Source organism: Camelus dromedarius, chromosome 2 (genome assembly GCF_036321535.1).
Source record: "Camelus dromedarius isolate mCamDro1 chromosome 2, mCamDro1.pat, whole genome shotgun sequence".
Taxonomy (NCBI): domain Eukaryota; kingdom Metazoa; phylum Chordata; class Mammalia; order Artiodactyla; family Camelidae; genus Camelus; species Camelus dromedarius.
Genome location: NC_087437.1, coordinates 111,850,589 through 111,864,064, shown reverse-complemented (window position 1 = coordinate 111,864,064; position 13,476 = coordinate 111,850,589). Strand labels below are relative to the sequence as shown.

Sequence of the window (13,476 nt, the reverse complement as noted above, 5' to 3'; positions counted from 1 at the left end):
TTAGGTACGATTTTCAGTCTACATGTTGACTCTGCTCTTGTTCTAAAAATAGTAATAGAGAATTAATTTCTACAAAGAAAAATTAGAATAAATTATTAAACTCCTGCAACAAAGCTGCTTTTTCATCCTTCCTACCTTTGTTTCTTTGCTGTCATTTCATATCATTCAACATGTGGTGCTTAAGTTCATCCTTAAAAAAAAATCTTAACTATTTTTCCCTTTGCACAAGTAATTCAGATTTTTAATTTATTTGGTCATCATGATAGCATAAACTAGTTCTGTTCTTAGTAGACATAAGAACAGTGATTAAGCCCAGTTGCATTTGTGTAGTGTTGTTGAGCTCTCTGTTTATTTTTCTACTCCTTTTTGTGGGAACACAATAATACTGAGATTTGCTCTGAACTAGAAAACTGTCTGGTTTACTAGATACTGCAGAACCCTGCTGTTGAGATTCGTAAGCAGTCTGTCATTATGGCTTATTCTGTGCAAACTCTTTCCTCAAGATTGTTGAAGGAAGGCTTTTAATTTTAACCGTTACTGTTTTACAGATAAGGCTCTGATGGCACCAAATCTTGATTCCTTTGGACGAGATCGGGCACTGTATCAGGAGCACGCAAAGCGTCGGATTGCAGAACGGGAGGCCAGGAGGTAGTTCTACCAATGCTTTCCTTTGGTTTGCTTGTGAAGGGTGGAGCCCCTTTTGTCTGGTGTGGGAGCTTGTTATTTGTTGTTTAGGACTCGTCGTAGACAAGCCAGAGAGCAAACTGGTAAGACGGCAGATCACCTTGAAGGCCTGTCCAGTGATGATGAAGAAACTTCTACAGATATTACAAACTTCAATCTGGAAAAAGGTTAGACATTTACTTGGAAATGAGATTCGTTGTGAGTAGGGTTTCTCCTTGGCTGTGGTTTTTACCATGAAATAGTTTGAAATTTTGTGGCCTCTGCTTTAGAATCAGGCACTTTTTGCTTAATTGTAAAAACTTGCACCCATTTTTTTTATTATTGAATATCATGATGAGTTCTCAAGATCAGTGGTAACACTTTGTCGTGGGGTTTCTTTAGTACTTGCATCATAAATGGTATTAGCCTTCAGCATCATAGAATTCTGAAAGTGACAAGAATATGTTTCAGATCCCAGGGGCAGCCCCATGCAGCCTGTATGGTCTAGAAAGTTAGGGCACTCAGCCCTAAAGGAGATTCCTGGTTTAGAGAGTCCTGAATAATTCAACCAAGAGGAATAGTTAGTGCTGCTACATGTCAGGCATTTTCAGAAGGATCTCCAAAGAAAAGTCTTCATTTCCCACCAATGGCTATAATTATTTGGAGTTATATTACGTGCAGGCCCTTTGGAACTTAGTTGGAGAAGCTTATCCCCCCCCCCCCCTTTTTTATAGTATATTTCTACATGTATTTCCAAACATAGGAAATTGGAAAGAATGACACACTGATAACTTGTATACCTGTCATCCAAATTCAACAGTTCTTACCATCATTTAACCAAGTTTGCTTTAACTCTCTATGTAGGGATATGTGTGTTTTGCTGAACCATTTGAGAGTGACTTAAAAACATCATAGCACTTCCCTCTAAACACTTTAGCATGTGTCTCCTAAAAATAAGGATGCTTTTCTACCTAATTGCAACACCACTATCACACCTGAGAAAATTAACTAAAATTTCTTAATACCATGTCTGTATTTAATTTTCCTCAGTAGCAGCCCCACAAAAACTCTTGGGACTGTTCTTGTGGTTATTCTGTTTTTTCCAAACCTGGACCCATACAAGATTCCTGCCTTGCATTTGGTTGTTACATCTTTTTATCTAAAATTAATGAATATCACACATACTTACACATACATACACCCCTAGTATGTATTTGTTTAAGACATTAACTTTCTGAAGAGACCAGGTCATTTGTCTTGAAGAAAATCCTACATTCTAGATTTGTCTGTTTCCTCATGGTATTAACTTGTTCTTCCATTCACTGTACTTCTTGTAAACTGGGATTTAGGTCTGAAGTCTTGATAAGATTCAGATTAAACTTTTTTAGGTGAGAATACTTCATAAAAGATGCTGTTTCTTATTGCATAATACAGAGAGCAAATGTTAGATCGTCCCACTATTGGTGATATTAAGATGGATCTTGAGAAGTAGGCTGTCATGACTAAAGCTCTCCATTGTAAAGAGTTCTCTTTCTGAAGTCATATGAGGCATTAGATAACCTTTCATTTAGAGATGCTAACATCCATTGCTGATACTTGTCTAAGTCAGTTACTGCAGTCACCAGCATACTTTGAAAGAAGCGATATGATTGGTCACTGATCATGGTACACATCTGTTATTTACACAGTGATTTGTGAGCTGAAGAGCTAGATACAGAGTTTGTACTTTAAGCAGTTACTCACAGTTACTATACCATGGTAACTGAAATTTGAACCAAGATGTTGGGGACAGATATTATTTAAATTGTGCTGACAGAAGATGGTACATATTGAAACTGTACAAAACGAAGACTGCCTGCATTGTGGTTTTCATGACAGACATTTGGAACCTAAACTTACCTCTGGTTATCCTTTCAGTTTCAGTTAACAATTATTCCTTTGTTAATAAGCCTATTTTATTGTTAGGCAAGCTGCAAAGAAAGCACTGAAAAAAAACTGTTTTTTCTACTGCATATTAAGTTACGGTTTTCTGTGGGGGTTTTTGTTGTTGTTTTTAGATCGCATTTCAAAAGAGTCCAGCAAGGTTTTTGAGGATGTCCTTGAGAGTTTCTATTCAATCGATTGTATTAAATCCCAGTTTGAGGCATGGCGTTCAAAATACTACATGTCCTACAAGGATGCTTACATCGGTCTTTGTTTGCCAAAGTTGTTCAATCCCCTCATAAGGCTACAGCTTCTCACTTGGACTCCTCTTGAGGTGAGTGGCTTCTGTCACTGTTAGAAAGCAATAGACCATGATGCCTGGGTAATTTTAATCTCAAAGCTAGAGATGTAAGCTTGAGCAAAGTATTTTTCAGGGGAGATAGGTCACGGAGCTATAATTGATAGAGATTATATCTGGGTATAATCTTATGATATTCACATTTATGCTCTGTCCCTCTTCAGGAGAGCTGTCTGTTGCTTTCTGATTTATATGCAGTGTCTTTCTCAATCAACTAAAAGTACACGTAATGACACTAAGATATGAATGTGAGTGAATAAGAATTTGGTTCTTTGGTCCCAGAAACTGTAAGAGCCTCATGGGAAAGCTCAATGAGGCCCATGTGAAATGGGGCCCTGAACTAAGTCACTGGAGATGGAAATCAGGAGAATGAGATAAACTGATGGATTTAAAAGGTAGCATCAGTAGGACCTGTTGCCTGTTACATAAGGGAGGAAACTAGAATTGTCTATATACATGTTAGTGGTCATGTTTAAGATACAGTTTTGAAAGTTACCAACATATGGATGGAGCTGTGGGCATGAATGAGATGGGCTGGGCTCAGTATGTAAACTATTATGAAAAGAAGGCTGAGGTTGAAACCCTGGAAGCAACAGGGGGAAAAAAAAAGTAAGGTCTGGAACCATTCAACTCACAGCTCCTGGTGATTGCTCTTTGCTAGGCCTTGTGCCGTTCCACCTTGTGCATGTGGCTCCCTCCTCTGCCCCAGAGCTTCCAGCTGCCTCAGCCTCCCTGAACTCCAGTTTCTTCTCAAGTCAGCAAGACTGCCCCCTGCTTGCAATTCCTTTCCCTGCTCTGCAGTCCTGACCAGGAGCTCACCTCATTTCATTCCCTTCTTTCAGGGGTCACAGTCCTGTACTGCCAGTGGTCCATTGTTTGAAAATAGATGTTTCATAATATTTTATCCCATTTTTAGTTTACGACTGAAGGCTAAATCTAGTTCCTGTTAACTCTGCATGGCTAGACGCAGAAACATCCACCATTTTAAATGTTTGGGTAACCTTTTAAATATTTTCCAGGCTAAATGTCGTGACTTTGAGAATATGCTGTGGTTTGAATCTTTGCTGTTTTATGGCTGTGAAGAGCGAGAGCAAGAAAAAGATGATGTAGATGTTGCACTATTACCTACCATTGTGGAAAAGGTGATTCTTCCTAAACTAACAGGTAGAGATTACTGAATTGAATCTTCAAACACATTGGGTTTTTAAATCTATTTTTAGGAGTTTTTAATCAAAGCGTATTTTCTCATAGAAACTACATTATAAATAATAAAGTTGCCACCGGGCCCAGAGTTACCTAAAGGGTACACGTTTCTCAACCTGGGATTTGAAGACCACCTTCAGGAGGGTCTGCAGCTGGGGACAGTAATTGATCCATAGGCAAGTTTTAGACATTTAAGGACTGCCTGAAGCAAAATTGAATACATAGTTTTGGGACAGGGGAGCATATGCATTTTTCTGTGGAGCAGTTTTATTACTTTCATCAATTTCTCACAAAAGATTAGGAATCTTTGACATAGGAACCTATTTAAAATATTAAAAACAGAGCTCAAGTTCAGTTAAAAATTCTTCATGGAGGAGGCATCGCCTCCTAGGATATAGAAATCCTGCTTTCCCCAGTCTTATTTTCGCCAAGCACCAGAAAACAATGGGAGGCTGTCCCCTCTCATCATTTGCCTAATCTTCAACATTCCCACAGTTAGCAGGACAAAGAAGACTGAAGCTTATACTCTAGAGAAAGAAAAAATAAACGTCGATTGGCATTTCTAAGTTGAGGACTGCTTGACATTAGATATAGTCAGCTGCAGATTTCTTCTGCATCTCACTATGTGCTACTTTTTTTCCTTAATAGTGATAGCTGAAAATATGTGGGACCCCTTTTCTACAACACAGACTTCAAGAATGGTTGGAATTACACTAAAATTAATAAATGGATATCCTTCAGTAGTGAATGCAGAAAACAAAAATACACAGGTAATTTAATTATTATCTATGAAACATTTAAAAATTTTTTAAACATTTATTATTTTATCTTCTTTCCTTTTGAAAATGAGTAAGAGTTGAGAGAATTTGAGTGGTTATGTCCTTATGCCGGAGCCAGCCAGAAAATCTGATTCTCCCATTTGGACCATTTGGTCCTTTATAGCGTGAAATATATAAAATTTAAGATAATGGTTTTTAGTTTTAAAATATCTATATGTAAGGATGATACTATTAGTCTTGATAGACTCTGGTTTGTACTGTTGTCACCCTCCTCACCACCCCACCCCCATTCTCAACCAGAGTAATCAGACATCTCTTGAAGAACTGTATTTTTTAGGAAAAACGAAAACGTGAAACTAGTAGAAAAGGTAACGATGATTTAAATACTGAAACGTTTAAATAGCATATAAAACAACTAAGTATTGTTTTATAACTAGTTTCCAAGCTTCAAATGGCTACTATCCCCCACTGGACATTCTTATGAGCTATTTAGACTTGGACAAGTACTCTTTATCATTGTTTTATTTTCACTGACCTCGTTTTGAGAAGAACAGGATTATAGGTTTGATCTTAAGTCTTTATATAGTAGTAGATTAAGGGGTTGGAAGCTTTTTAAATGGGTTCATTGCTTGGTAATTGAAGAAGGGTAAGCTAAGAGTAGTAAATATTAAAGACCTTAGACCCTTCAGTGGGGAAAGTAAAAAATTTGAGAAACTGTACACTCAAAATTGAGTACTCAGTTTATTATATGATTTGGAATATAGCTTATTTTTATTTCTTAAAATTTTGTCATAACCCTTATTAAAATGCATGCTCAACTTTTAACCCTTTAGGTGTACCTGAAAGCACTTTTATTGAGGATGAGGAGAACTTTAGATGATGATGTATTCATGCCCTTATATCCCAAAAAGTAAGTAACTCCTGAGAACATGAAATATGGTAACGTTTTCCATTATCTTTCAGAAAAGGCTTCTTAAATCCGGAAACAACTAAACATAGCTTGAAACACAAACTTGATTTATGTATTGTAAACCTGTAGTCCAAAGAGACTAGTTCAGTGGGTAAATTGTTCCCTCAAGCGGAATAAAGCAAATAATGCCCTTTATTCTCCTTCAGTATCTCAGAATAAATTGCCGTTACATTTATTTTCTGGAGTGGGGAGGTATAGCCCAAGTGGTAGAGCACATGCTTAGCATATACGAGGTCCTGGGTTCAATCCCCAGTACCTCCTCCAAAAATAGAAAAGTAAACCTAACTATCTCCCCCAACCAAAAAATAAAATTATTGTCTTCTGGAATATAGTTGTTTGAAAATTTGAAAAATTAGTTACTTCTTTTGTTCACCTTTTTTACTTGTACAAATGTTCTAGCAATCAGATGGCACTTCACATATAAAATATTTTTGATTGTGATGTGTTTGTCTTTTTTCCTTAGTGTCTTGGAAAATAAAAATTCTGGGCCTTATTTGTTTTTTCAACGACAGTTTTGGTCTTCAGTTAAGGTACGTGTCTGTAGGCTATCTAAACTAAAAGACCTCAGATTTTGTTTGACTTCATACATTATACCTTAAAAAGTATTTTAATATTTGGTTCAGTAACTTCATAGGCTTAGGTCTGTATCTAAATACAAAGTCTCCATTTTATAAACTGATTTTATTCCGAAAGTTTATTCAGGTTTGATGTTTCCAGAGGAGAAAATGAATCCTGAGTTCCAGTAAGGTCCACCTGGCCAGCAAAATGCCCTACTATACCATTGTTAATTTATTTAGCAAACAGAGTACTGCGCACTCTTCTAAGCTGGGAAATGTAGCACTGAATAAGATAGAAGTAGAGCCTTCATGATGCTTATAATCCAGCACAATCGACAGGTAGAAAATAAGTAATCTTCAGGTGTGATGAATTTTAATAAAGAAATTCAAAGTAGTATGGGAGCATATGACAAGGGGCACAGAGACCTTGATGGGTGGGTCCACCCTGAGGAAGTGATATTTCGGTTATTAGACTAGAAGAATAAATAAGAGTTGACCCTGGGGTGAGGGAGAGCAGGGCATACTAGAACTGAGAAAAGTCCAGGATGGCTAGAGTTAGGGAAGAGATAAGTGGTCCAAATGATACAGGAGCTGTAATTTACATATAGACATGTAATCACTGCCCAGATCAAGTTGGATAATGCTTCCATCATCTCCCCCAAAATCTGTGTTCTTGATACAAGTACTTGATCAGATACATGATTTGCAGGGTTGTGGCCCCCCATTCCTCCACCCCCCCAATCTGTGGCTTGTCTTCATTCTCTTAATAGTCTTTCAAAGTGTTGAAGTTCTTCATTTTGATGAAGTCCAACTTAACAGTTTTTCCTGTTATGAATTGTCCTTTAGTTGTCATATCTAAGAAATCTTTGCCTAAAACAAGGCCACAAAATTTTTCTCTTATTGTTTCTTCTGGACATTTCATGGTTTTAGGTTTTACATGTGAGTCTATGATACATTTTGAGTTAAATTTTGTATAGTGCATGAGGCTTGGATTGAAGTTTGTTTGTCCCAGCATGGTTTGTTGAAAAGGCTACCCTTTTTTTATTAAGTTGTTTTTTGTACTTTTGTTGAAAATCAGTTGATCCTGTATGGGTTATGGAAGGGTTTTTAGTAGGAAAGTGACTTGAAAAAATTGCCATTTTAAAGATAATTCTGACTGCTGTGTAGAGATAATGGATTGAAATAGGTGAAGATAATAATAGTGAAAATGGGAATTAGTATTTCTTACATATTTATTATGTGCCAAGCCTCGCACCACATTCTTACATAGATCATCTTTTTTGAATCCTCACAACAGCCCTGTGAGCTTGACACTGTTTTTCTCAAGCTCCTGATGGGACAGCGAGGCACAGAATAACCTGCCCAGGCTCATTCCTTTGTTAAGTGTTAAAGATGGGAGTCTAACTCAGGGCACTCTGACTCTTGAGCAGCTCTTCTCAGCTAGGGTTCTTTGATAGCTGATGCCCTAAGGCCTCCATTGTGTATGCATCTAGAATGGTACTGGCTTGTACCACCCTTGGGAAAATTAAGACGTCACTCAAATCATTTTCTGTAGGTTTTAGTTCTCTCACAGAATGCTGTTTGAGAAAGACTATACCAGAGCTCATGTTCGTAACCACTTGAGTAACTGTAGGGTCCATAAAGAGATGATGTCAGCTTAGATTAGGGGGTGGCAGTGGGAACTGAGAGGAATGTACAGAATGGATGGAGGTGGGGTCCAAGAACTTGTGGAAGAGGTTAAAAATGACACGCAGGCTTCCAGCCTGATTGGTTGGATAGGGTTGCCATTTCCTAAGATGAGAAATACTGGAAGCTGAAAAATGTTTACGGTGGAATGGGCTGGGGGCTTCCATTTTACATGTTTTGAGCTTAAGTAGCTTCCAGTGCCCAGGATCAAGAGGTTTGGTAAACATGCAGTATGATAGTCACAAAGAGAATTTCCATCTCTTGGGGGCGGGGGCACATAGGACTGGTTTAGGCATGATTTTCAAGGAGGGCATTTACCTAAGAATCAGCACTTGACCACTAGTATTTTCTGTTATGATGGAAAATGTTCTGTATTTGCATTGTTTATTACGGTAACCACTTGTTCCACATGGCTATTTAAATTTTAGTTGATCTCAGTCATTCTGGGAAATACTCAGACCTTTTAAAAGTGCTTATTAGTACTTGGGCAAGACATGGTCCACTGTATTTCATAAGGTGTTTTACTGTGTAACTAACTTACTTTGTACTTAATTTAATTGCTTAACGTTGCCTCTCACTAATTTTTTTTTCCTTCTCCAATAACCAAACTTTTAGTAACAGAGTCAGATTTGTAGTTGCCACAGGTAGGGAGTTGTCGGTAGGGGTGGGGAGATTGAGTAAAGGGGATCAAAAGGTACAAACTTCCAGTTTTAAGATAAAATAAGTTCTGCGGATGTAATGTACAACATGATGACTGTAATTAACAATACTGTATTGTATATTTGTATATTTGAAAGTTGCTAAGAGAATAGAAAAAAGATTTATAACTGAAATAAGGTGAGGTATGTTAACTTATGGTGATCATTTTGCAATATATACTTGTATCAAATCATTATGTTTTATACCTTAAATGTATGCAATGTAACATGTCAATTATATGTCAGTGAAACTGGGGAAAATAATTTTTTTTCTTTCTAGCTCTTAGGGAATTTTCTCCAATGGTATGGCATTTTCTCAAACAAAACTCTTCAGGAGTTATCAATAGACGGTTTGTTAAATAGATACATTCTCATGGCTTTTCAGAATTCAGAATATGGAGATGACAGCATCAAAAAAGCCCAGAATGTGAGTTAAATGATTTATGGTAGTTTTTAAAGCATGTAAGTTAAAATGAATTAAGTTTTGTTTGAAGAGATTTGAGAATTTTATGAAAACTCCTTTGATTATTGAACTTGGTGTAATGTTGACAATCACCTTGCTTCCCAAGTAGTTCCAAACCCCCTTAGCACTTTTTAAATAAAGATTTATATTGTTATTTATGTGTATATTTATTCTTCTATCCATCTATCTATATCAGTATTTATTTTTGTAGGTATTAATAATAGTTTTAATTTGGGGATTTTTTTTTTTCAGTTGAGTGAATGCTGTTTTGAGTGTTACTAAAGAAATGGTCTCTCCTCATTAAAGAAATAATTTTAGTTAATTTTTTTTTACTTTATATACATGAGTTTGATCTTTTTAAAAAATTTTTTTAAGCAGTCATATGATTAAAGAAAATTTGCTAGTGCAGTTTTTTGACCTAAACTATGTCAGAGTAATTGTCTGATGTGATACTTCTCTACCCTTAAATATTTTTGTGTCTGTTTCCTATAAACATGGATATTCTTGTACACGATTACAATATAACTATCAACATCAGTAAATAAACATTTATATATTACTCACACCTAATCCTAGGCCTCTCTTCAGGTTTTATCAGCTGTCTCAATAATATCCAAAAGAAATTGGCAAGAGGAAGGATTGTCCTTTGCAATTAATTGTCGTGTCTTGTTAGTCTGCTTTAATCTGGAAGACTTCTTCATTCCTTGACCTTCATAACTCTGACACTTTTGAAGATCATGGTTCAGTTATTTGATAGAATGTCCCTCAATTTGGGTTTGTCTGATAGTATCTCATGATTAGATTCAGATTTTGCATCTCTGGCAGGAATTGTCCTAGACTTCATTAGTGGGAATCCCTCCAGGTTGACTTCTGTGACCTCGTGACATGTCCTCTAATTTGGAGGAAGCACTTTCTTGCTTACTGGCACACAGTGTTCCAGGTCCATTTTGTACTTGCTCGGCCGAGTTCTGGAAACAGTCATTTCTTCGAACATCCCTGGGTTCTTTGATGAGGAGCCTTCTCTACCCACTGACTGCTTTCTCCCCTGTGGGAACCAGCCTGCCCTTGCTTGGGTTGTGGTACCCCATGCCAGGCTGCCACCATGCTCTGTTTCCCCTGCGTAGGCTCTTGCCCTAGGCTGCCTCTGGTGTGATGCTCTCTTTACCCCATTCTGGGCTAGCATGGCTCCCACTGCCAGCACGGATGCCTACTGACTGAACCGTTCAGCATGGGGAGGGGCTGCACTTTGGTATTTATACTATACATGTTTTTACATCAAAAGCTACTGATGAAGGACAGTTCAGTTCATTTAAGGCTTCTTGGAAGACTGCAAAATGAAACAATTGGTTATTAACTTTTTGTTCCTAATTTACTTAAATATTGGAGAAATATACTTTGCTTTTAGTACCTATCTGTTGAAGTTAAAAATTCAGGTATATTTGCATAATTTATGTAGAAAATCAGGTTTAAAAGACAATCCTTTCTAAGTAATGAGTTACATATAGCTCAACAGGAAGTCTTTTAGTTAAATAGATTATACCCATTATCTAGACTCAGCTTTTAGACACTCATTTATTTTTAACTTTTATATCTTTCTTCTTCATAGGTAATCAATTGTTTCCCCAAGCAGTGGTTCATGAATTTGAAAGGAGAAAGAACTATTTCTCAGTTAGAAAACTTCTGTCGATACCTTGTACACTTAGCAGATACAATTTACAGAAACAGTATCGGGTGCTCTGATGTGGAAAAAAGAAATGCAAGGTAATTATTTATAATTATTGAATGAAACAGTGATCGAGAGTCTTTAGTTGTCAGATTTAGTATTAGTAAAATGTTTTCAGTAGAGATGTTTCTATTTTACTTTAAACTGTACAAGGACTTAGTATTGATAAACCTACCGAAGTTATGCATTTCTTCATTTTTGCAGCTTTTACCTAATCTTTTTTCAATGTGTTATATATGAAGGTCTTAAGGGAGGACTTCTGGTAAGCACCAGCCATAAGGGGAATGAATGAATCATTGTTTTCTCTGTCTCCTCCCTTGAGGAATTGAGAAGATCTTAGGCTCTTAGAATGTCATGGAAAGGGGAGGGTACAGCTTAGTGGTAGAGTGCATGCCTAGTTTGCACAGGGTCCTGGATTCAATCCCCAGTACCTTCACTAAAATAAATACATAAAAACCTAATTACCCCCCCTCCAAAAAAGAATAAAATTTAAATTCAAAAAAAAAAAAAAAAAAAGAAGAAGAAGAATGTCATGGATCTTGGTCTTTGGAGATTCATTATACAGATGTAAACCCCAGGAAAGATGGCAACTGAAACCTAAAGTGTACTGAAGGTTCTATCCCAGTTTGGGGACATTTGTGCTCTACATTGAGGTTTTCTGTATCCATATTGTGGACTAAAAAGGTCATCACTCATGATTTTTGGGGAGCAGCTCATGCATATTTTTTAATCAAGTGTTTTGAGGAAGGAATGAATAAACAAACCATTATCCCTTTCTCGGGACATTGTCTTGGATGTTCATGTAATTTGGGGATAAATCTCTAGCATAAAAAGTAAGTAAATAGTAATAATAACAACTAGTATCATTCAGAAGAATTTTATTTTTGAAAGTTTTATTTCATATATTCTTCCTATGTCAGTTTTATTTTCACTTAGATCACACCATTAGTCATGCCCCTATAACAAAATCTCTCTTTTTCCTTGTTCCCCTTCCACAAAAAAAGGACCTTATTTTCTTGAGAGAAAATTTGCTAACTTTTACAATAAAATTAAAAGCCAAGTAGATAGTAAATCCTTCAGTGGTAAAATTGTTTGGCAGGTGATTTTGGGTTATATGTTTATTTCATCCTTAATGTGTCATTTTGGTGCTGGTTGTTACTTATCGGCACTAATATTCTCAATATTGGTGTTTACTAGATAGATCCCATTTACTTACTAGATAGATCCTATTTACTTTTTAAAGTTTAGTTTATATGTTTAACAGTGTTTTTGTTTGGGAGTTAAATATCAACAAACAGTAAATTCTTTTCTATAGAAAACAATTTCAGCAGCTGTTAAGCACCTTCTCTGTGCAGTGCACATAAAGTAGGTTCCACATGGATTACAAAGTCTTACAAATTACAATCCTTCCCTAAAAGGTGCTTCCTACAATTTTGTAGAGAAGAGACAACTAATAATGTCACGTTGTGTGTGGTTTCTCACAGTGGTTCAAACTAAATGCTGAAAGTAGTTTCTGGGCAGGCAGCATCAGCATCACCTGGGAGCTTTGTTAGAAATGCAGATTCTCAGGCCCCACTCCAGACCTACCGAACAGAATTCTGAGGGTGGGACCTGGTGGTCTGTGTTTCAACACCCCTCTAGGTAATTCAGAAGTGCGGTGAAGTTTGAGGATTACTGAGAATGACTCCTAGCTGGGGTGATAAAGGAAGCCAGTTTATACTTTACTAGTGAATTTTGGAGGAGTGGGAATTATACTGGATCTTAATGGATTTTGATGAATACAGACAAATATAATTTGTGTTCCAGGTATATTCTAGAAGAGCTAGGACTCTGGGAAGGAATGGGAGGCAGGACTCTGGGAAGGAATGGGAGGCAGGGCTCTGAAGCAGTTAGGCAATAGATTTTCTTATCCTTTCTAGATATTGAAAATCATGTATCTGAATGAAAATTTAGGGTTTTATTTTTGAAAATGGGTCCTCTGTTTCTGGGTTGGTCATTTGAACATAGGCAAGTTTTGTTTAATGTGGATAGTTTTTTTCACACGTTGTGACTTGCTTGTCTCTGTTTCCCTTTTTTGAAAGTATGTGCTTGGAAAAATTGATTACCAAGTGCAGAAAGGATCATAAAGTCAGTAACAGATATTTTCCTTGAAGGCTTTTGTGCTAATTAATGAGATGCTGCTATATATTTTTTCCTTTTTAGGGAAAACATAAAGCAGATAGTAAAACTCCTTGCAAGTGTTCGAGCTCTGGATCATGCTATGTCTGTTGCAAGTGACCACAATGTGAAAGAATTTAAGTCTTTGATTGAAGGAAAGTAGATCTGTGAGACTGAAAAAAAGCCTGTTTGCTCTAATACCATTCCCAATGTACAAATTTTGTATATATGTAAAGTTTCTTAAACTGTAAAATACTGATTCTTGTTTTAATACAAAGAACATTATTAATATTCAA

The 13,476-nt window shown here is 36.6% G+C and overlaps 1 protein-coding gene across 2 annotated transcripts in view; it reads left to right on the top strand.

The window, feature by feature from the left end:
• Nucleotides 1-13,476, top strand: part of PAXBP1 (PAX3 and PAX7 binding protein 1) — a 30,704-nt gene extending 17,228 nt beyond the window's left edge. The window contains exons 9-18 of one of the 2 annotated variants that reach the window (XM_031459023.2): nt 549-648; nt 736-851; nt 2,721-2,920; nt 3,964-4,108; nt 4,796-4,917; nt 5,760-5,836; nt 6,360-6,426; nt 9,118-9,264; nt 10,907-11,061; nt 13,226-13,476. In XM_031459023.2, coding sequence (XP_031314883.2) covers nt 549-648; nt 736-851; nt 2,721-2,920; nt 3,964-4,108; nt 4,796-4,917; nt 5,760-5,836; nt 6,360-6,426; nt 9,118-9,264; nt 10,907-11,061; nt 13,226-13,343 — 1,247 coding nt within the window. In that variant the 3' untranslated portion in view covers nt 13,344-13,476. Of the gene's footprint in view, nt 1-548; nt 649-735; nt 852-2,720; nt 2,921-3,963; nt 4,109-4,795; nt 4,920-5,759; nt 5,837-6,359; nt 6,427-9,117; nt 9,265-10,906; nt 11,062-13,225 lie in introns of those variants that run through there. The other variant, XM_031459033.2, reaches the window with a different exon arrangement.